We start from the raw sequence: 24435 nt of genomic DNA, 5'->3' as shown, positions 1-24435 counted from the left end.
AGAACTAATCTTCCTGATATGCAAATTAAATATTTGTTTCAGTAATAAATGGCCATGGGCCCTTGTCAACATGTATAGTTATTCTTTAAATGGACCACTGTCACAAGTGTACACACACACACACACAAAGACATGAGCACACATATTGTGCGCACACACCAAGGAACACACTTTGGATAAATCCCACAAAAAGCTCAACATAAGGTAAACACACACACGCACATTCGTGTAGGCAGCCAACTAAAACTTACAGTTGATGACATTTCTTATGTTGTGCCTTTCTCTACAATTTCTCTCACAATCTCTACAGCACATTCGTTATAATCTTTATCATATCATTAGAAGTAAACATAATTGTCCCTTTCGTGTGTGGGGCCCCGGGGTAAAAAAAAAAAAAAAAAAGGCCTTCACACTCCTGACTTGCCTCCCTTCAGACCAAATTAACCAATGGAATGAAGCGTTCCAACCCAAGATGGACGAAGCCGTCAAATGAGAGCCCACCACGTTGGAACAGTTGTCTGCTCTTGGCGTCTGCGGTTAAGAAGATTCTCGGCGAAAGCTTGAAAATAACTTTATATATTCAGCCAATTTCAAGGTATTTATTTCGCTATACCCTTCGAATACTTCATTACTGTAACAACTGATATGGTTAGGTAAACTAAAACTGATAATTTGTTAATTATATCTTAATAAAAAAACAAGTTTTAGAATCTGGTAATAGGCATGCCGGTCACCACGATGGCCGTTGGCGTTGACACATGACTGCTTTCAGTGTTTCACTTCTTAATTTGTACTTGGAGTTAAGCTTCTAGTTCTGTGATAGAATTACTTCTTTCCGTAAAGTAGTAGTATAGAAGCGTGATTCGCCCCCTATCATGTCACATTCATTTCTGAAGGAAGAATGCGGGAACAGTCGTAATCTCATTAAGTGACGAGTAATTTACAAATGAATTGCCTAATTATTCACCTTTAACTGACTGGAGTATCATGACCTTATTGAGTGTGATTATACGATTACTTTAAATGAAAGAACCAACAATTAAGAATTCCGATATGATTTAGTATAATATTGACAATGTTTGAAAAGACTAATTCATCGAGTCTGTTTACGACCCCACCCATTTCCCCACCACATCCCTTCTCCCCAGGTCAAACAAATGTTATAGGCTTCTTTCCCGTTTCTCGTAAAAGAAGAATAAATAAAGAAAAGAAAAAAAGAACTGTATACGGTGAACATTTCTGGCTATAGCATTTCATTTTCTCATGGGGTTTTCAATATTATAGTTTCTACAGGTATCGGGTATGATTTCTTTTTTTCTTTTTTTTTTAAACTGTTTTTGCCCCATCATCATCTGAACCTGTATAGTAGCATTGATTATCCCAAGACCACACATCCAGTTCCCTCATACACATTAACACTCAGGTTCATATGCTGTAGTTCCATTGCCAGTAGGCCACAGGGAGCTGTAGATCAGAATCAATCAAGAAAAGGTCACACCCTGGAGGAGACAGCACTGCTCCTGAGTCACTTTGGTTGTGTTTAGTGGTGCTTGTTCTGATTCAACTATGCAGTGTATCACAGGTATCAGCTACCTAAGCTTCCTTCTTATAATGATTGTTAAGTCACTAAGCCAGACTAAGGAAGTATCCTCAGGGGTGGAGACACTCACCAGGCCCCCTCCACAGTCCAAGTGGAATGACCGTCCCCTGTGAACCTGTTGACATTGATGAGTGAAGTCTTTGGCAGGAACTCATCACAAGCAATGAGCATGGAACTGGAGGGGAAATCGAAACTGAGGTTACCGTGAGAGTGGGGCAGTAAGGGCCACAGATTTCATGACTTTGTTTTTCTTCTAGTTGACTCACTTGTGTAAACAAAGTGAGTCTGTGTTTTAACCCGGTGTTCGGTTGTGTGTGTGTGTCTGTGTGTCCATGGTAAACTTTAACATTGCCATTTTCTCTGCAAATACTTTCATCGGTTGACACTAAATTTGGCATAGACTAGGAAAAATTCAGTTCTTTCCAGTCATCTTGTTTAAAACAATATTGCACCTCTGGGATAGGCACAGAAAAATAAAAAAGAAGCCAGATTATATGCAAACTGAATTTACTGTTATATTGATTTATTATTGTTGTTATTATTCTCTAAACTTGGCACTTTGATCTGATATTCTGACACAACAACAAGAACAGTCATTTTTTTCATTTTTTGTTCAAACAGGAACTTCTTTTGCTAAGCATGGAAGTTATATTTATTTTGCATGTCTTTGGTGCAGATAGTAAAAAAAGGAAATTAATCTGTAATTAATGCTAGGGGGCTTAATTTGCTTTAAACTGATCTTTCTCATCTTAAACATTACATTTTGAAATTATACTCAGTACATAAAGAGCTTGTTTGTTTTACTCTCAGTGTACAGGGCTTTCACTATGTTCATTCACCCAAGTGGTCTTTTTCAGAAAATACTAAAATCAATGTGACAAGTGGACTTAATAGATCTATTGGCTGAGTCCTGAAGGTCATGGGCAAAAATCAGTTGCGTACACATATTTATACATATTCAAAGCGTGTGCTCATATTCTTCGTGAATGTGAACGACGCCATTTTGTTTCAAGTTGTTGACCTGCCAGTTCAATCCTATATTCAATTGACAGTACACGATAACATGTGATGGAAAGTTGGAGAAGGAGACTGTTAAATATTTATTCAGAGAAAGATTTGTGAACACCTCATCACTTAATGGATTATGCCCCAAACTGCCATAAAAATATGCACAGAACCAGTCGGAATTCACAGTTAAAAATAATAAACCATGAGAGTTAATACCCTTGAATTGATGAAACATAAAAATTTCCAGTCTTGACTTTTCTCAAAATGAAGTCCTTTTCACTTCATACAACATTTAGAAGTACTTGTACTTGGTTCTACATGTTATTAGTTTAACAAAATACTCAATTTTCATATCAACTTTAAAACTATAAAACTAGAATGAACATAAAAGAGAAATTGAATCAGCCATGTCAGCCGGGTGTAACTAAACTTGTACATCTATCTAGATCCAGAGAAAACGGCTAAATGTTACAGTGTGATTGCGGCGATCGCCACGTCTCCTTTACCATGGACATAAAAAGAATTTATAATTGCCCTTAAAGATTTTTTGAATGCCCAGGATACACCTGAATAATATGATTTAAACAACGTTCTCACTTTGAATACCACAGTCGATTTATCGCCCTTAAAAAGGCATGTTTAAATATTATATTTTTGAACATCAATTAAGGACTAAGGAGCCACAATAGTGTAATGGGTAAGACAGTTTCTTCTCACCCGAACATGCGGGGTTTGAATCTGCCGTTATGACTTTTTTCTTTCTTTTTTTTCACCCGAAGCTTTATTAAATAACAAATACAGAACTCATTTTAACTATTAGATTTTTTTTTTTTTTTTAGTGTATCACAAGTGAGTATTGAAGGCCTTGCCTCTCTTGTTTTACATTTTATTTTTATGAGAATGATGATGCTGCTGCTTTGGATACCTGTCCATCTAGGTTTGGAAATTTTTTTCCCACCTGATACTTGATAGGACTCTTCCAGTTGAAAGTCCATTGAAAAAATGATTCTGTGAAATTGAAAATGAAGACAAGCTTTCCCCTTCTCTGTCTTCTTCTCCCTCCCTCTTTTTTTAATATTTTTATTCTCTATCTCTCTCACCGTGAGTGTGTGCTTGCATGCATGGCTACTGTAATGCGCTGAACATGATTGTGTGGAAACAGTTTCCCGCTGCCATGATATATTTGACATCAACATTGTGATTTTCATTGTGGTAATTGATATCTTCTTTTTCCACAGGATTCAGCTTTGCCCTTAGGTCCATACCATTGTGCATCAAGCTGTAAACCTGCACACACACACACACACACACACACACACACACACACACACACACACACACTATCCTGTTTTTGTTTCAAAGTTGACTCTTTCTACACACTCATGTATACACGAAATGAATAGAATATACAGTAAAATGACAACATACAGGTATACTATGGACAAATGGAGTGCAGTGGAGTGCATGTGAGGACTAAAAAGTAAAATGCATTTCATTTATAAAGTAAAGTGAACTTGCATAGTTTGAACAAAAAGTCTAACTGTTGAAAACTTTGCTTTTTCTGTTACAGGATGAGGATTTGGCGTACATTGTTGTTGCTGTCCATCTTTGGTTTGACATTATTGAGTATCACCAGGTGTGATACTGAAGTTGATGACGAAGATGAGGATGATGATGAAGATGGGCAGGTAGAGGTTGAAGACGAAAATGAGCCGATTGTTGAAGAACCTCCAAGAGAAAGGGTATGTATTTTTCCTTTAAAAAAAAGTTTTAAGCATAGAAACTGTTGTCTCTAACACTTGTCTAAGATAATGGGGGGGAAAAGAAGATAAAATAAGGGGTGTAGAAACCTGACTGATCTGTTCTCTGCATTATCATTGTTGCTCATAGCCCAGCTGACCACAAAGGCTGAAAAACTTATGCTGACCTTACAGAGCTATATTACTGTTTATTAGGGTTGAAAAACAAGTTAATATCAAGCCCATTGATAATGGAAAAAAATGGAAAAGAAAATAAGGTACAAAATCGCAAAACAGCCCTCTTAGTCACTTACAGTTACAATAAGACAAGCCTCTGTCAATTTTTCATGAGAGGATGAAAAGGCAAAACTACCCTCTAAATAGTCATATTTGATACACACAATTGTGCAAAATGGCTGGCATACATTGATACAAAACCAGTATCTTATGCCAATGGGCAGCTCACACATCATAGGTGCACAAAAAATACAACATGGTAAGAATGCCTAATTTAGTAATTATCATGTCCAGAAAAAGGCAAAAAATATTTTAAGTTTCTAGAGAAAAAAAATGTAGGTGAATGGGCCAGCAAGGCAGAAAATGAGTAGGAAAGGGCCAGAAGCCAAGAGAATAATAGACAAGGGAAAATTTCTTGCAAGAAATTTCCTCCAGGTGTGGATACATTTATAAATATACTGTTTAACTTGAAAAAGAGCCCCTAGCATCCGTACGTACGAAGAGTGTCCTCTGTATGACCACATCTGCTGTGACTTCCATGACAGGTGATCTTAAGCAGAAAATATACACAGCAGCTGTTTCAATGCAAGGTATGGGAATGAATTTGGTCAAGCATATTTACACAAGAGCAGTAGTGTCTCAGTATCAGTGGTTGTTCACACTGCCTGCTGAAAACACTGTAGATGCCTCACAAGGTTTCAGACACACAGTGCCTGCAATAAGCATTGTGGATAAATGTTTCTGTGTATAATGTTGAAGTAGTTAATGTAGAACCAGTTATAAAATTGATAATAACCAGTTCCATACTTATTTTGATTTTGTAGTGTAGTTCACCTTATGTTTGTGCTTTTTACAAAACAAGGGTCTTGTATATTGATGCAGTTATATCATGTAGCATTGCTTTGCTTATTACATTAATGTTCTTTTTACTGGGAAAGTTTTGATTTATCTTTAAAGAATGAACTGCTGGAGCACTGAAGTTCACAGATTCGTGATTTGGTTACTGTGTTACACAAGCTGGTGATTTGAGGTTTTTATGGCTTAGTTTTGGTATAGTTAGTTTATTAAAATGAAATGCTCGAGACACAGTCTATTTGAATGTTGTTGTTTTGGGTTGTTGTTTTTTTGTTGTTGATTTTTTAATGAATTTTGTTTCTTTTAATTATTTTTATTTTATTTTTTAGCAAGCCTTTGGGGTTTAATAAAAATTCAAAGAAGCATTTATGAAGCAGGTTCAGTCAGCTTGTAATATGAAACAATAATTTTCGTTTTTGTTACAACTTATAGCTAGTACTCTAAAGAGGAATGCAAAAAGCATTGTGTGCTTTTGAATAGAATACATATTTGTATCCTGTAATCATAATATATCAGTACAGATTTAAAACTCAAAGCAGATGAATCATTAGAAATGACGATGCCTGTTACAGCCAAAGTACGAAAGGCCTGTACCAAAAGCCCCTGTCTTCTTCCATGAACCATTCGACTCTAAAGAATCTTTTTCAAAGAGGTAAGGCAATATCTTTGCAAGTGTGGTGATCTGTGTCAGCATTTAGTTGGTTATGTTTTGGAAACACATCTACCGTACCTCCCCCTCCCTCCCCACACATACAAAGAGTAACCCTTGTTGATGGTGGTTTAAAAAGAAATGCACACAAAATGCCACTTGTAGCTGAGTGAATATAGGGGTCACAGCTCAGATACATGGATTTACCTTTTGTAAACAGTCTAGAGTTATGTGAATTGTAACTGAGTACACTCGTTTGTTACAGATGGACTGTATCCCAGGCCAAGAAGGATGGGGCTGAGGAAAGCATCGCTAAGTATGATGGTAAGTTTCCTCTTTAAACATGTGTTCATATACAGATTATTACACAACTGTCACCCAAGAGAAATGTTCGTTCATTTTTAGCCACATAAATCATTAATTTGATGTGCTGATTTAAAATTATTAGTGGATGCTTGTTGAATTAAACAGATCTTTTGATTCACCGGTGCAAAGGGGCCTGTACAAGTCAAGTGTATATCTGCTAGCAATGTACAAAGTATTAGTCTATGTAGGATAAAATGATCAAGTTCTTAACCAATGTGGGAAAGGAAAACAGCTATTAGCCACAGTATGGAAACTCGTGTCAGTCTATGCTTCCCCTTTTCTCAATCTCGGGTATGCTATGTTGTTCCATGGTTTCAGTGTGTTGAGCAGCTTATTCAACTCAAATGGTCAGCTTTGTGTTCTCAGTGCAACTTTACCTGTCCTCCACTCCCTCCTCTCTTTTTGGTGATTTTTTAGTTCATAGAAAAACTGCTACTGTCTTCATCCCTCCTCCATATTCATCCCTCCTCCATATCTATTTTTCTGTTGTGACTTTAGATAAGTTTGATTTTTACTTTCCTTCTATCATTGTCAGCAGTTTAGCTCTCTCTTTCCACACTGTGTGGGACAGAGCATCGACGTGGTCTCTGGACACTGTTTCAAACGCTGACATGGGTGCTACAGTTCAGGTCTCTAGCAGAAGTCAAACTGCCAGTCAGAGGGACCAGTTTTATTTGAGTGGAACTGGCAACAGATCTGTATTTAAAAGATTTTTTTTTATGTGATGGTTTGCTGGTGGTTTGTATCTGGTTATGGAAGCACAAACCTATCTTTAAGATGGTGCAACAAGAGAATGCACATAAAAGCCCACTTTCAGAAATGAGTAAGAACAAGAAAAAAGGGGAGGGGAGGGGGGTGCGGGGGGGCAGAGCCTTTAAGTTAAACTTAATGTGTTCTTGTTTTTTTTTGTTTCAGGAAAGTGGGATGTAGAGGAACCCAAATCCAACCCAATTGAGGGTGATCTTGGACTGATTCTGAAGGTTAGTGTTTGGCTGTTGTTTTGTCTGAATCTGATGCTAGGCACACATGAGCATGGATTTGCATCAGGCATCCATTGTTTACTTTCAGTAGTAGATTTTCTTACCGGAGTCAGTTTCAAATTCTTGATTGCAGATAGCTTAAAAAAATTCTGGTTTGAAAAATAGCCTACAGAAAATGGGTTATATTATCAGTGTCAGCTTACTCTGGGAGATGTTTTTGTCCTTCAGATCAATTTTTTAACTTATTTGTTCCAGACATGTTTAATAAAACTAGACAGATGTTTTCCTGCTTGATAGCATTTATTCATATTGAGAAAAGTCTTCAGTTTCTTTCATAAACAGTTCAGTTTAGCAAATGTGATTGTATTTTATTTATGAATGGAGGACACATTTTTTCTGGGCTTGAAGATTGTGTTCTCACAAGGATAGCTACACTCTTGACACTGACTCTCACACTTTTGAAACAGACACAGTCACAAACTCACACTTGCATGCACATGTACAAGCATGCACACACACACACATGGGCATACACAAATACACTCCTCTCTTTTGCTCTCTCTCTCTCTCTCTCTCTCTCTCTCTCTCTCTCTCTCTGTTTCTGTCTGTCTTTTTCTCTAGATGCATGTGATTGTGACCCTACCTGTGTGGATTAACAGTGTTTACTATGTTGATTATTTCAGTCCAAGGCTAAACACCATGCTGTGGCAACTGAGTTAGATAAGCCTTTTGAATTCACGGGCAAGCCATTTGTCGTGCAGTAAGTATATGACATTGTCCTGTTAGCATCATTTTGTCCGTCTGCCTGGGTGTTGGAAGTTTGTATTATGTAATTACTATTTTGTCACAAAAATTTCTCCATGTGTATGAACTCATGTGTTTTGCTTCTGTGTTGTGTGATCTTTGTCCACGTCTTGAGCTGAAAGTGTGATTTCTTGACAAATATGTGCTTTGTATGTGTTTGCAAATGTTTACACTTGGATGCATGTGTGTGTACTGGGTGGAAAATAAAAAATAAAAATTGATGGTGGATGGGGAAAGGGTAGAAGGCAGTGAATGGAAAGACTTGGTTCAGTGATGAGTATTGACTTCTAAGGCATATTTTTAACAACTTTTAATTTGAACAAAATCATGTTTTTACTTAATTTAAAGAACAAAAATAAACAAGTGTATTTGTGCATGCTTGTGCTTATTCTGCTTTCTTCCATTTTAAGGTATGAGGTTCGGTTCCAAAATGGCATGGATTGTGGTGGAGCTTACATCAAGCTGTTGTCCAAAGAAACCAGTATTGACCTGGTAAGTTAGCATGCTTCTGACTTGAGATACACATCGTCATGACTGTCATGGATTATGAATATGAGCTATACAAAACAGAACAGGCAGGGTGATGACGCCTGTTAGACATATTCATACAGATGGCATATACAGTGTGGGCCATAAATTCTCAGTTAATGATTAACAGCAATTTAAAGATAAAATATGGAAAACTGGCTTTTTGGTTTGCAAGTGTTTTAAAAAAAAAAAAGTGTCACTAGTACTTTGTTGTTTGGTGACAGAAGCTCCCATGATTGTTAGACACAGCACAAACACATTGCAGCCAGTTTTACTGCAAACGAGAACACAAGAACTGAAGAAGAGTGTTGTTTGGTTCACTCAGAACATTGACATTTGAATCAGTGAAGATTATTAATATGTGTACATTAAATTATTTTTAGGCAAAATTTTAGACTGATAAATCAGATTTGTTCTATTGATGCAAAATTGCTGCTAATTTGGTGACCATTTCAGAATGTGTACATGCCACTGAAACTTGATATATTACATTCATCATATTGCCTGTCTTTTATATATATATATATATATATATAACACTAGATAATTTAAGTCATACTGCAAAATTTCAGTTAATTAGATTTAATGATATATTTTATCAGCATTAGGAAATCCTTCAGTAAACATAATATGATTTAAGAGAAAGTTCATGGTAGGAGAAATAGTATTTTGATAAATAGATGTGTTGTGCTGTATGTTGAAAGAACTGATCTGAGGCCAGTACACATTTGAGGTTTTTAAAAAAGATCAAGTAAATAGTTGTGGGGGGTTTGTCAGACCACAACCAAGCAGTATGCATGACAGTTTCTTGTTGCAGAAATCCTTCCATGACAAGACCCCTTACACTATCATGTTTGGACCTGACAAATGTGGCATGGATCACAAGGTGAGTGAATTGTCAGCTGATTTGACATCGCAGTGCTGTAGTTAGTTGTCCACACTGTTCAGAACTCTTGGAGACCAGAGTATTTCTTACTTTTTACCGAGAGAGATGTTAGAAGCAAAGGAAAAAGCCATATACAAGCTTTTATTGTGTGTGGTCCTCAGGTGATAAAATAATACCTGTTTATAAATAATTTTCAGTAAAGCAGTATGACTAGAGGAAACACAAAACTACAAAAAGAAAAAAAAAAGATCCACACAAAAAGTCTAGATGAAAAGAAAAATCAGAACAACAAAACAGTGGCAGGTTTCTAATGCAGGATTCTGTTGATCTTGCTGTCAGTATTATTTCTTAGCTGTTGAAGATAGTGACAGAAGTATTTGCTTGATGTTTGAGGTCCATGATTAGTTTGAGCTACTCAGCTTAATGTATTTAATAAACACATAAATATGTATACTGTTTATTTACTATCATATCTTCTGTTGGGTTTGAATATTTCTATTTATGAACACAGTATATTGCCTTCAAATGTAATACTTCAGAATACTGAAGGAAGTGGAACAGAATCAAACTCTATTTCATCTTATGTTTATGTTGTTTGAGCATGAGAGAAAGTAAAAAAAAAAAATTAATAACCTTTTTTTTTCCATTTATTTAATGAACTGGCATAAATGCTCACCTTTCCCCTTACAGTGATGTTGATGTCTCCTTTTATTCAGAGTGTTATTCCTTGTTTCTTAAATGTGTTATTTGTAATAACACATTCTACCAACTGAATCAGAATCAGTGTTTGTGACTGTTCACACTTTTCACATGATGATGTATGCTGCCTTGTATCTTTGCTGGAGTCCATGTGTGATTCATTCCTGTACTGGCTTGCAGCTGCATTTCATCTTCCGCCACAAGAATCCCAAGACTGGAGAAATTGAGGTAAGGATACTTTACTGTGCACAGAAAATTTCCTTTTTTGACCAGACATGTGGTTTTGTAAGATGTAATTGCATAGATTTTGCATGTAATTAATGTGGAGGATTCTCCTGTGGGAAATTGATGGGCAGGTTATAACATGAACAGTATCCTTGCCTTCTAGAAATTCAGTTAGAACTTTCTTTTTAAAATTTATGGAAGGGTATTGTACAATTCTGCATCAGTACATATTTATATGAACAAATATCACATGCACTTCGAGTGCATTATTGCCTCCTGTGCAGCATATGAATGTGCATATTTGAACACAAAAATACATGCACACTCATATGCATACACATGCACACACACACACAAATGTTTTTCCTTTTATGTTGCTTTGTAACTGACACACTGCATGAATATTTTACTGAATTGTAATGTTTGGGTTTTGATTGTAGTTACTAGATGTATCCATTCATTCATGAGTGAAGATTTATGTGTGTGCGTGTGTACAATTGCAGGAAAAACATGCAAAGAAGCCAACAGCCAACATTGACAGTTATTTTACTGACAGAAAAACACATCTGTATACCCTTGGTAAGTCAAGTGCATGTGCTTTGTTGTCACTCTTTTTTATAATCTTTTTTAGTTCCTTACAAGAGTGTGTCCCAACAGAAGAATGAATTGCATCAAATAAGATCAAAGAGAATTTGATATTTTAGCATACAGGTGTGGATAGATTGAATGTCCATACAAATTTTTATATTATATTTATTCTTTATATTGGTTTATTCATTCAAGAAACAATATTTTAATCAGTTCTGAAGAAGTAAACATTAGAAAATTTCCAGTTTATGATTTTGTCCTGAACTCCAACAACTTGACAGGGGGATAGTGGTGGTGTTAATTGTCTTTTGTATTTTGCATTGTTTAGCCTTTATTTTTATGTTTTTTTAATACATGTGTTAAAAGGATTTGTCTGATAAGCAACTACATCAGTGATGAATATCAGTCTGCCATTTTTTCATGAACACAAACACATACACACGTGCACACACTCACTATGTCATTCACATAATGTGAATATTTGATCTTGGTAAGTAGGAACTGAGAGAAGAGTAATGGAAAAGAAAGTAGAAGAGAAAAAAAACTAGCAAGTAAACACTAAAAATTGATGCACTGTTTTTGTGAATATGTGCAGTGGTGAATCCTGACCAGACGTTTGAAATGCGCATCGACCATGGAGTCGTGAACAAGGGTAGTCTACTGGAAGATTTTAAGTGAGTTATAAATCAACTCTCAGCTTGAGACCCTTAAATGAAAACAGGTCAATTGCAATCTACTGTCTTGTTTTTTTTGTTTGTTTTTTTGAGAAAAAGAAAAAATCTTCAGTTCATCGAACTTGGGTTTTAAATCTTTTTCAGTTCTTCATCATTCCGTGTGTATAAGTTCCTAGTGGAAATGACATGCTTACTGAATTGCATGTCGCCAGTTTTCTTTTCTGTTGTGCTTATTTAATCAAGTGGAATGTATATCACTTATCTTGACCACTTTAGTCTTTTTTGTTTGTTGCTTGGTGGTGGTTTATTCTGTCTGTTGGGGTTGATCATTTTGACTTTTTCAATAACGAGAAAGTCTCAACAACCTCCCCAAAAAGTCAGAATTGTGTACGTGTATAATCAGTGGCTTTTTTTGTCTTTTTCTTTTTTTTTTAACAGCCCTCCTGTAAACCCACCCAAAGAGATTGAAGACCCCAATGACAAGAAACCTGCTGACTGGGATGACAGAGAGAAGTTGGTTCACTTTTTTTGTTTTGTTTTGTTTTAGCTCTTTATATTTTATTGTAATTTTACTGGACTTACATTTTACATTCTGATGTCACTGGTTTAAAAAGATGGGTTCATATTTTCTGACAAACAAAATGGTTGTTTTTTCAGGGGGGGTGTATGTGGGGGGTGGGGGGGGGGAGAGTGGTGATTTTTTTCTTCATGAAGTCTCTCCAGTGTTAAGTGTTAAGGATATCCCTTGAGTGCCTTGAGAATGTATTGTCACCTGTTTGTGTCATTTTCTGTGCATGTGGGAAAATGTATACTCAGTTGGTACTCATTGGAATCTGCCTCCTTTGGACTCGTGGAAGAATTTCTCCTTTTCTGGATAAGCCAAGTCATGTTGTATATCATGATGTGAAGACATTCCTTGGTTTGATTGTTATGCAGTGTTCCTCCTTTTTGGACCCATACCCCACCCCTCAAACTCCTGTGCTCAGTAATTTCAAGCTTGAAAAAGATTTATATCCAAAATGTTGATTTTAAAAAAATGTATGTATACTTTTTTTTCTCTCTCTTTTTTTGTGTGTGTTTTAATGTCGGCTTGTTTGTTCATTGATTTCAAATTTCTCTCTCTTTCTCTCTCTTCATATATATATATCAGTATTTATATTTCTTACCCACAGAATTCCTGATCCAGAGGCCACCAAGCCAGATGATTGGTAAGTGTGATATATCAAAATTTATAGGTTATTACTTTAGTTTTATTTCATCTTACCCACTTCCCCTGTGTATGAAAAAGAATATATGTGGTTGTGTGTCATATTTAGTCTCATATATATATATATATATATATATATATATATATATATGCATGCCTGGTTCATTTTCATGGTCTGAAATTTTGCGTGTTAAGTCTTAGCGTTCGATAGCAAAAAACTTGATGGTGTGGAGGATTTTGGAACAATGCTTGTGTGCAGCAACAAGAATTTGATGAAATGAAGTATGTTTTAGCCAACAGCAGAATGACACTTTGTTCTTACTCCAGTTTACTTTGTTCTACTCCAGTTTGTTTGGATCACAGTTGGTCTGGAAACATTTTAGATTGAGTTCTTTCTGGATTTTGCTCCATAAGCCAGTTGTATAACTGTACTTTCATGCTTGTCAGACATGCATGTAAACAGACATAAACTTATGTAAATCACTGGTGACAGGGATGAAAATGAACCTTCCACCATCATTGACCCTGATGCGACAAAACCAGATGGTTGGTTGGACGATGAGCCTCGCCTCGTGCCAGATCCTGAAGCTGTAAAACCTGATGACTGGTCAGTCATTCTACCTTTTTTATTCTTATTTCCCATGTTTCATCTTATATTCTGGTGAGCCATAGGTCATACTCTGTGTGGTAAACTTTAATTTGGTGTTGTAAGCAAGACGATGAATATGGATAAAGATGTATTGAGACCAGAAGTTGAAATTTATTGCAAGAGTGCTCTCACTAGAAAGAAATGGAGAGAGTTCAACCAGCCGAACATTTGTTGTTATATTTGTTGAGACGACTAAGAAAAGCTGAAAGCAATGCAAATGATTGCCAAAATTATTTATTACAAGTGAGTTATGAAAGTTTTACATTTTGCTTTTGTGTACTTTTTCCCATTGGTTATTAATCTAATGTCATCAGATCATAATTACTGTATTTGATTTGCAGGGATGATGAAATGGACGGTGAATGGGAAGCACCATTGATAGGTAAGTTGGGGTTGGTTGGGTTTTTTTTCAGAACAAGGGGGGAAATGTGAATGTTTCTAATACAGAGTAAATAATATGCTTTCAGTAGACTTTTCCTACCCATTTTAATGCGTCATTGACATGTTGGGTATCTGAATAGGTGCCTGGCTGAATAGTTATTTTCCAAAGAATGGTTGTGGAGATAAATGCTGCATGAAAATGTTATGAAAATGCTTTGAAATAGTGATGGTCATAAGTTTCAAAGCAGGATAAATGAAGGGTTTGAGCATTTGTGAAGTGATCATACATTGATTTAAAACTAGGGATTTCATCACTTTGGACTGGACTTAACCAGTGTCATTAATACTTTAAGAAATGTGAGATAAAGGAGCCTGCGTTTAAAAATCAGTAATATTATTGATAAGGTGGTTGTGGTTTTGGACATGTACTTGTCATTGTATGAACATCATTAGAATTCTGTGGATAAGAAGTAAAATGTAGAGAATAATGCAAGGGAGAAAAAAGCCTCATACCTTTTCAAAGTTATATACTCACCCAGAAATATCAGTGCCATCATCATGTTTTATGCTTTCTTCAATGTTGAGATAAAACTATGAACAGATTATAGTATTACAGAGAAAAGAAGATGAAGTGATTAATTAAGGCCAGACAGAGAGATCCGTTTTTCCTATCAAAATGTACAGTATGTGTTATTGGTGTTTGTAGACAATGTGAAATGTAAGGAGGCCCCTGGATGTGGAGAGTGGGAGGCCCCATCCATCCCCAACCCTAAGTATCGGGGTAAATGGAAGCCCCCTATGATTGACAACCCCAACTACAAGGTAAGAGACGTTGCACTTTTTTTTTCTTTTTTTTTGCCTATTGCAGTTAAAACTCAGTAAAGAATATAACTTTAAAGGGAAAATCATTTGGGAAGAAGTTCTTATTTCACAACAGTTATCAAGGTAAATTTTATAGATATCTGTTCACTTTTATGGGACTTAACCACTGTTTGATTTCATATCTGTATTTATAACAGTGTCTTGTCTTCATATTTCTTCGAAACTACTCTTTCCTCCTGGCTTTGTGTGCATGCAGAGTTTTTGGTGGGATCTATGTAGGTGTATGGGAGGTTGTTCCCTGAATTTCAGGAGCTGCATCTTTCTTGTGTTTGGGACTTTCTCTTCAGTTGGCGGGCTTATGGATCAGATGGAATGCTGAAGAGGCTTGTGGACAGTTTGAGAAAACCAAGTTAGAGAAAAACCAGGTTGCCCATGCAAGCTTATCAGCAGCAACATACAGTTCCTTGATGAAATCAGGGGAGGAGTCATGCAAGATTCCTTCCCCTGCATCAGCGCAAAGGTCTTTCACATACCAGTGCTGGCAACTTCATCATCATCTGCTACAGAAGATATGGTTGCTTGGCGCCTGGTGTATAAAACTGTATCTGAGTCCAGGACAAAGGCATGGATTGGCAGCCCTTGCATAGGATGACCTGTCAAAACTTTAATTAAAGAGCCATGACTTAAGAGATGTTGGTCATGAATGATATTCCTTTTGGTTGCTTTCAGGGTGTATGGAAGCCTCGTATGATTGAGAATCCAGCCTACTTTGAGGACAGCAATCCTTACAAGATGACACCAATTGTAAGTGAAACCGTTTTTATTCATAGCCAAAAATGTTGTATGCAAGTAAAAGAAAGTTTACTGCTTTGTTATTGTTTGCTGTGTCCCATCTTTTGCACATGTGTGTTAACATTGTGGGCAATGTGACTGACAGTCTTGTTGAAATTAATGGACATTTTTATCTCACTCATTGAAAACTTTCTTTGTTACATCAATGTGTAATGTTAAGCAGGATGCCAAAAATGGGCCATGCTTTTTTGAGTGAGTAAATAGTTGGAAAATGAGCAGAAAATATTTCGATAAAAGGAAACCTTTTAACTATGGCTCTGATGAAAACTGTCCAAGTATTATTTGTTGTGTTGCATTTGAGAATGTTTCACAGTGTTGACTGTAATACATATTTTATGTATAAAACCAAGTTGGGGTATGAAATGTCTACAGTATGTTGCATTGCATTACTCATATCCTCTGGAGCACTTCCAAGGTTGGGCTGTAATTTGCTCAGTGTTGGCTTTCACAGACAGATAAAGCAGTTGCCTGTCAGTGCAATCAGCATTTCCACAGTATGTATGGATAGATATACTGTATCATGTGATCTGCGAAGGTAAAGTGATCTGTTGGTGACAAGGTTTATGCGTATCACAATACACATTATTATCTGTGCAGGGAGCTTTGGGTCTGGAGCTGTGGTCCATGTCGGATGACATAATGTTTGACAACTTCCTCATCGCTGATGACATCAAAGTGGCGGAAGAGTTTGCTGCAGCCAGCTGGGAGATCAAAAGCAATGAAGAGCGAGCTGCTTCCTCAGCAGGGGTAGGTATTGGTTTGGTGGAGAGGCGTTCCGGGTAGTGTGTGAAGGCAACATCAGCTTTTTTTTGAGTGCCAAAAAAATTTTGTCAGAAAAGTAAATGATAAAGGAAACTTGGTCTGTTTGAGTTTTCCAGATTTTATGATAATAGACCTGCATAACAAATGACCATTTACCTCTGATCCGGTTTTCCAGTCAAGAATTGTTCTTACCTCTTTCTATACTAAAGTACGCTATAGCGTACCTCATGTGCACAACACTTCGTTACTGTGGTATGCTATAGAGTACCGTGAGTTTAAAAATTCATAGTTCATTTGTTAATGGTTTTGTGCGAAACCAAACGGTACAGCTCTGTTCTTCAGTCACCCAAAAGTGTACCTGTACTTTAATTGTGGCTGAAAATGCCTTTGTTTGGGTACTATACATGCGAGGGTACAGTCACACTTCTCGCTCGCTCACTCGCTTGACAAGATGGTGTCTCCGTCAACTTCGGCAAGTACTGTGGCTCAAAGTCGAATGCAAACTGATTCTATTGTGAATGTCCAATGTGCATACTCATTTGCCCATTCAATTGCTACAATTAGGAAGTGTCTATGGTTAAAAAAGACCACACTTGTAAAATTTCCGTTGTATGAGAAAAACTCACCCCCTTTATGTCAGTTGTGAAAAACACTTTTTTTTTTCAAAATATGATAAATCAGTCAATAATTGAGTGAGTGCTTTGAAGTTTTGCCAAATGTTAGTTCATTCTATTCTTTATATTATCACAAAATTTCACAGCTGTATGTTACTGCATTCTTTTTTCTCATAACAAACAAATGGCCAGTACAGAGAGTATAATGAAGGAAGTCATTGGGCAGTACAGAATGAGTAAATCTGTGATGTCTTATCATTTTGCACATTTGCTAATTGATGACATTGAAAAAAGTGACAACTGTCACTATCACAGTGTCAGTAAATAAATCACATGGTGAAAGAGAAGCAAACGCATTCATACAACTGTCTGTCAGGAAATAAGTCCTAAAGTTTGTGTACATGAAATACAAACACATGACAGACTTTCATACATTAAATAAACTACATTAACCATTTATGGAGGTTAGGATTTGTGTACTATTATATCCTCAACATACTGATACATACTTCACATAAATTGCAGTAACTGAACACAGCTGGTGTCTTTGTGAACACAACATGTACCAATTCATGAATTGGTAATTTGGAAATGCTGATCATATGATTTATGCAAGAATTTGCTTTGTATGGATATGTGTGTGTTCAAGGAAAATGTTTTGCTGTGAAGAAAAAATTGAGACCTTAAAGCTGTAAAATTTTCATTAAAGTACACATACTTAACGTAACCCACTAGTGCAGTGATACATTATGATGTCGTGTCACTTTTAATGTGGGTGAAAAATGCCAGATGAACAGAAGAAAAGGAGAGAGATCTTTATATAGACTAGTTCTCTTGACATAATGTTTTTTGTTTCCCAGTTTCATAAACAGCTCAGAGTTTTCATCTGTCATCAGTAAATGCAATTTTAAGGTTCCTGATTTTTATGTTTTTTGCTTAGTCATGTTTTAAAATGTCTTTGTTTTGCTTTGGCATAGTTAATCCATATTGTTTGATAATATTGATTATTTTTAGTGTGAAAGTGATAAAAGTGCATTCACTTATTTTAGCTGTTGGCATAGAATGGTTGATAGATTTGTATTTATCCAAATGAAACAAAGGATGTGTTGTTTCTTAGCTGATAAATGATGTTCATTCCATATCCCCATTCTGAGCCACTTGACCTCTTCCCCTCTCTTCCCCACAATAATGTGTGATGTTTTTCAGCGTACTATTGTTGAAGCCATCAAAGAAGTGACCGACGAGCGTCCTTGGCTGTGGGCAGTGTTTATCATCGTGGTTGTTTTACCCATTGTGTTGATTGTTGCCTACTGTTGTATGAGCAAGGTGAAGGACCAGGGTATTTTGTCTCTTCTTGTCGTCTGCTGTGGCTGCTGGCTTGTGGTCAGACTTGCGCTTTCGGTGTTGTCACTCTGCAGTCATTTGTGTCAGCCTTAAGCATGTTGTGATGATATGTTTAGTTTTATCCTGTTTTTGCAATCTGTTTACACCTGCCATAATTGACCAATTTCTGATCATATTATAGTGTGTGCATGGTTTTTTTGTTTTGTGAAGATATTTTACCCCTGTTCCTTATTTGTTTTGTTATAATTATGTATGTATACTATTGTGTTAATTCTTTGACAGAAGAATCAGTTCTGTTAACTGAATATACTCAGCATTCTTAATCCAGGAAAGTGAAAAGTTTGTTTTGCATTCGGACTGTATATGTAGTATTGAAAAGAAATTCTGTAGTATGTCAGCTAACAAGTGATGTTTATTCCATGTGCCAACACCTGCCAAATTCTTTCCCGTTCTAGTTTACTGGTACAGCTGCATTCCAGTGAGACTAGGCATGATGATCTGAAAGCTGAATTCAGATGCTTTGGCATGAAAAATGTCAGAAGCAGTCATGCTGTTGGAATGCTTTCCATTTCTGTTATGGAATTCCCAAGTTTAATTCTTGATACTTAATAGGCAAAAATGAATCCTAGACATAAGTGATATGGTGAAGTTTCGCCTGTTATATCGGAGAGATTTTCTCTATCCTGCATCTACTGCAGGAACAAGGGGGGGAAATCACTCCTGCCGTCCTGGGGAATTGATAGAAACCATAATGCAGCCTCTGTCAAAGAAGGATTTTAGTGGTTTTGGCTTTTGTTCAGTGTTGTCCCTATAACCACCTGTGTTCATTTTGGAGTATAAACATGTACACATTACATATATGTGTATGTATGTTTGTTATATTTCGTATTGGTATAAATTCAACTGTATAATTCGAGCATGCGCCTTTGTCAATTTTATTTCATTTTAGATTTCATTTTTTCTTCCTGTTTTTTGTCTGCAAGTCATGTTGTGACAGTTAGGAAAAACAGTTGAGACAAACAGTACAGAAATGTTCTTGTTTCTCAAGAGTCATTTCCTGATAAGCAGAAAAAGTTTTGAATGGAAACCTCTCAGTTGCAGTAGTTTCTTTGAAAGTAACACCCAAACCAAAAAAGTCCTTGAAACAATATGGTGAATGTAGTAGTCACAACAGGACTGGCAGCATATGATGCAGGAGGCAGCATGTTGGGAGTAGACCTCAACATTGCATCCAGGCAGAACAGTGACACCGTTGTGCAGCAGCCTTTCCCTCGTTGTGTTGTATACATGTAGCTGTTAGTTTGACTGACGGACCTTGGTGTTGTCAGCACGGTATTGTGTGTATGTTGTGGCATGCAGGGGATCTGGCAGACCCTGAAGTCATCTGCTGAGCAGCGCCCATGGCTGTGGGCGGTGTACGTTGTGGTTCTGCTTCTGCCTATTGTGCTGCTGTCCATCTGTCTCTGCCCCAAGGCTGGTCCTATCAAGGTGCTCAACTAGCTCTCTTTTGTCTCTTTGTCTGGGGTGGGTGGAGGTGGGTGAGAGGGTAGCGTTAAGCATTTGGGATGTGACAAGAAAAGGATGTGGATAATTTCAAGAAGTAAAAGTTATTTTCTTGATTCCTACGTTCATGATATGATAGTATTTTTATGTTTTGAATCAAGGGAATTTTAAGGAGGGCGGGGTAGGGAGGAAAGGGGCATGTTTTGTCAGATTAAGAATGTTTAAGTGATTGCATGGGTCAGTAAACATATACAAAAAATAGTTCCATCTTTAGATCTTGAATAATCTGAATTATTTGTTGTTTTTATAAATAACTTGAGATGTTAATAGAACCATCTGGATCACATGTAACTTTTTTTTTTTTAAACTGCATAGAGCATAGGCCTTGCTTTTCTGTCTGCTTAAATCCTATTAGTCCTATATTTGTGTATGTGTGTGAAGATTTTTAACTGTCCTGTCATTATTTTTCATTTCTGTTTTTATTTTTAGTTGTTTTAAGATCTTGTTCTCTCTGGTGAATTGTTTTGTGTTGTTTCTTTTCCACCAGTGGTATATCTTTTGTTTATACTTATGAAGTAAAATTTTTCATGTTATTTCCTTTTCACTGATTTTATGTCTTTCTTTTATACTTTTTAACTTGCTTGATTTTGTTTTGGGAATAAGATTTTTTTGTCTTTGATAATAGTGATTTGTGCTATTAACTATAGGCAGTGCTTAGCTGTTTAAGATAATGTAAAGAAGTCAGAAGTCCGTAATATTGCTTACTGAATGTTTCTTTCGTTTACTGATTTTGTTTGAAGAAAAGATTAAAGAATGCATGTTCAAAGCTTTCATCTGCCATGGAATGCTAAGCTGCTATGTTCATAATAAAAAAAAAAAGCTGTGCTGAATCAAGTGGCAAGAAGGAAGTAATGTTTTTTAAAGTAAGCAGTAAACAACAAAAGCAATCAATGTCTGAAAGTGAACTAACTGGTGTGAAAAGGGGAGATGGAACCTGTTCCGTGTGTTTTATCTGCACAAGCACTCATTCATAGAAAAGAAAGGGGAAAGAAAAAAACTGATGCAGTACATGTTGCACTTTCAACACTGACTCATTTAATAACAAAGGGAATGATTATTTTAGCATGAAGTGCTTGCTATTGATATTGTAATAACCAACACCTGCATAATATGCAGTATTTGTGGATGTTCATTTGCCATGATAATTTCAAAATGTCTATTTATTGCCAAGTTAACTTTGAAAATGTATGTGACACATGTTGATTTATGTGTCTGCATAGTATGATAATCAAAGCATCTGATATGCTTTTTCTTTTCTCTCTTTCTTTTTTTTTATATACTGGTTTCTTCCCTCTAATACAGTGTTTTGCTATGGACTAAAATCTTTCTATGGTCTTGTACTATGTGGTGATTTGCATAGATCTTCTGTTTTGTTTTTGTTTTTGATTTTTTTTTGTTTTGTTTTTTGTTTGTTTGTTTTGGGGTTTTTTTTGTTTTGGGTTTCTTTTTATCACAACAGATTTCTCTGTGTGAAATTCAGGCTGCTCTCCCCAGGGATTGCTTAGTCACCCCACACTGTTATCAATAGATGGATGTTTTATTTTAATTTATTTGGGTCTGTTGATATGTTAGGAAGTGAACTTCGGATTTCAGAACTGATCTTGAGCCACTTATGTAAGAAAGAAATCCAGTCTATATAAAAACATATCACCTATTTTCAGATACTGACATACATGAACAGAGATTATGAAACTGGTTGACTCAGTAACACCAGACCACCCTGTACACACATTCACAAAGCATATTTGAAAAATCAGATTGTACCTAGCCCTGACAGTAGAAGACCACACACTCCAGTTTTGTAAACTCACAGTGTATTGCTTCTAACATTCTGCTAGAGTTTGTGCTGATATTTATGTCTCAAAAGGTTACTGTGTAAAGCAGAGTAAAGTCAGTGATGAACAGTGGCTTTCAATGAAAAGGGTTTTTCTTGGTTACAGCTTTAGTGTTCCTTAACATTTGTCAGAGATGTGTTCAGTCAGCTTCACTTAAAAGAAAGCTTGAAATAGATAACAGATTTGGAAAAAATGGAAAAAAAGAAAGAAAAAATACAGAATGCTATTTGCTCTTCCATTTATTGATATTTAGCTGATGGATTATTGGGATGTACTTGCACATTTGTTGCTTTATTTTAGTTTACCCACTGCATTATTGTCCAATGAATCTTGACCATCTAAAATCATAGATTTGTTTTTCTTTTTTATAATAGCCTGAAGATGTGGATAGCATGCGGAAGAAGACAGATGAGCCATCACCAGACGATGAGGAGGAGGAAGAGGAGAAGGAAGGGGAGGGAGAGAGAAAGGTGGATGTGGGTGCTGGAGGAGACAGTGGCAGTGACAAGAAGCCAAGCCAGGCTGACCTGGAGGCTTCAGAGGTAAGGGGGACATGTTTTGGTATTTGCTGTGCTGATGGCTAATCATTTTAAGCTTTGTATGCCCTTATTTAGGGTTGTTAATGGTGTGCCTGTTAGGAGATGGAGGCTATATTGTGTTTATCTTTTTCTTTTTAGGGAGGAGGGGATGGGGGGGTAACATTCTTGAGGGGTTTTTTTGTTTTTTTTTTCCTTTTCATGCAGTCTTGTTTGATTTCTTGCAACATTTATAATTGTCTTCCATCTCAGTATCAACACTTCCTTGTACAGCTGTCATTGCACCAAGGCAAATCCCATGTGAAACTTCAGGGCAGTAACCTCATTTTCTTGAAATTTTATTTTGTTGGACATAGAATGAATGACTCCAAAAAGACTAGTTCCTTTGTACACTCTGTTTTGGTTGGTATTCAGCTATGGCAGTTTCAGTGTATTCCTGCTGGTATTGCTATGGTATGGTGTGAACATTTTCTGAGCCATCGGATGGGTTTAGTCCAATTTGACTCCTGGTTAAGGGGAGGGAAAGGCGCCAGATAGGTGCAGGTCTGCCATTAGCCATCCCTTCCAGTGGCAACATCAGTGTAATTTTAGGAGTTGATTGTTAAAGAAGCTTGCCTCAAAGTGCTTGGAGTTTGTACATATTATGAAAGACATTTTGTGGAAAACCTCATAGGATATTATTCAGTTTCTGTTTTCTCCCAGGATGCTGTTGATGAAGGAGAGGAGGCAGATGCAGAGGAAGATGAAGATGCAAAAGCCTCTCCCAAGTAAGTACTGTTTACTGGATGACAACCCATTCAACCCGAGGGAGTTTACAGCCTCAGCAGACTTCCCTGCCATATTAATGTGGAAAAATGCAGAAAATATACTTAAACTGACTGGTTTTTCCTTCAAAGTGACATGTGTGGACATGGCTGGAAATACTGTAGAAGTTAGTTCCTTTTGCTAATGGTTTATGCAAAGGCAGGAAAATGGAAACCATTTTAATGAAACAAAATTCTGACCCCTGAGCAGTGCTCAGGTGCAGAGTTCAGAGAGTGAAAGCAAGAAAGAAAATTCCTGTTGATGCTGTCTTAAAATAGAAGTAGTGTTATAGAGCTGTTGATAACATACTGTTGTGTGTACTACTTTCAATAAAGTTTGAAGCAAAACAAATTTTTATTTGGATATGAAGTTTTTGAAATTGATAGGAAACAAGAGTAGGAATGGAGGCCCTAAGAACTCAATAAGCCTTGGTTAAGCCTATCTATGAGTAACCTATTAAAATCGATTAAAAGGTTATTTTGCAAAACTTTAAAGATTAATATTGTTTCACTACTCAGCTACATTTAGTTCATGTTAGTGCAGTTTGTAATATTTTGAAATAGATGCTTTCTGTTCAGATAATAAAGTAGTTAAACTCAGCATTACTTCATTTACTTCTATGTTCGTTATATACTGAACAGCCTTGCCACGTACATTGTCACCATGTATTGCTTGCATTTTGTCCCTTTCTTGCTTGTTTGTTTTTCCATATGACCCCATGGAATGAATTTGACTTGTCTGCAGGAGATCCCCCAGGAGACGAAAAGCCAGAAAGGAGTAAAACCCCAAGCAGAGAAGATGATGATTGCGAGGAGTGTAGGGAGGTGATTCGTGTGATGTGTGTTGTGCCTGCTGAGGAATATGGACATGGACAAGAGCTATCCCGAGATTGTCGGCCTGCTTCATTGGGGATGGGAGAGAGGGTGTGAGCTGGATGGAGGGGGGAACTGACAGGTGGAAAAGTCTGTGAAACATTAATATATTATGCAAGGTTATTGTGAGGGTAGAGCTCTGTGTGTGTGTGTGTGTTTCTGTGTGAGTAGGTATGTTTGGTCATTGTGTGTGTAAATGTGTATATGTCGTTTTCAGTTGATATGTGGGTTTGTTGACTTTTTTCTCTGGATTCATGTGATGTTAATATGTTATGAAGTTGGATACAATAAGTGAGAAGAATGAAAATCAGTCATTTTCCTGTCATAATATTCTTGCATTACAAAGTCTTGCATTC

At 36.6% G+C, this 24435-nt stretch overlaps 1 protein-coding gene across 2 annotated transcripts; it reads left to right on the top strand.

The window, feature by feature from the left end:
• The first annotated feature begins 505 nt into the window (after window positions 1–505).
• On the top strand, window positions 506–24137 carry LOC143284037 (calnexin-like). 2 transcript variants are annotated; one of them, XM_076590633.1, is made up of 22 exons: window positions 506–595; window positions 4179–4350; window positions 6012–6091; window positions 6354–6412; window positions 7370–7434; window positions 8118–8194; window positions 8649–8730; window positions 9584–9652; window positions 10532–10579; window positions 11080–11155; window positions 11760–11838; window positions 12277–12351; window positions 13011–13046; window positions 13539–13652; window positions 14036–14076; window positions 14782–14897; window positions 15627–15701; window positions 16347–16496; window positions 19829–19957; window positions 22242–22409; window positions 23106–23170; window positions 23952–24137. In XM_076590633.1, the coding sequence occupies exons 2-22, from the start codon at window positions 4180–4182 to the stop codon at window positions 23986–23988; spliced, it is 1812 nt and encodes a 603-aa protein (XP_076446748.1). In that variant the 5' UTR covers window positions 506–595; window position 4179; the 3' UTR covers window positions 23989–24137. The 2 variants fall into 2 exon arrangements, with proteins under 2 accessions (XP_076446748.1, XP_076446749.1); XM_076590634.1 differs by lacking the exon at window positions 19829–19957 and adding an exon at window positions 18332–18451.
• The last annotated feature ends 298 nt before the right edge of the window (window positions 24138–24435 follow it).

Source organism: Babylonia areolata, chromosome 7, assembly GCF_041734735.1.
Source record: "Babylonia areolata isolate BAREFJ2019XMU chromosome 7, ASM4173473v1, whole genome shotgun sequence".
NCBI lineage: Eukaryota > Metazoa > Mollusca > Gastropoda > Neogastropoda > Buccinidae > Babylonia > Babylonia areolata.
This window is presented reverse-complemented; position numbering and strand designations above follow the sequence as displayed.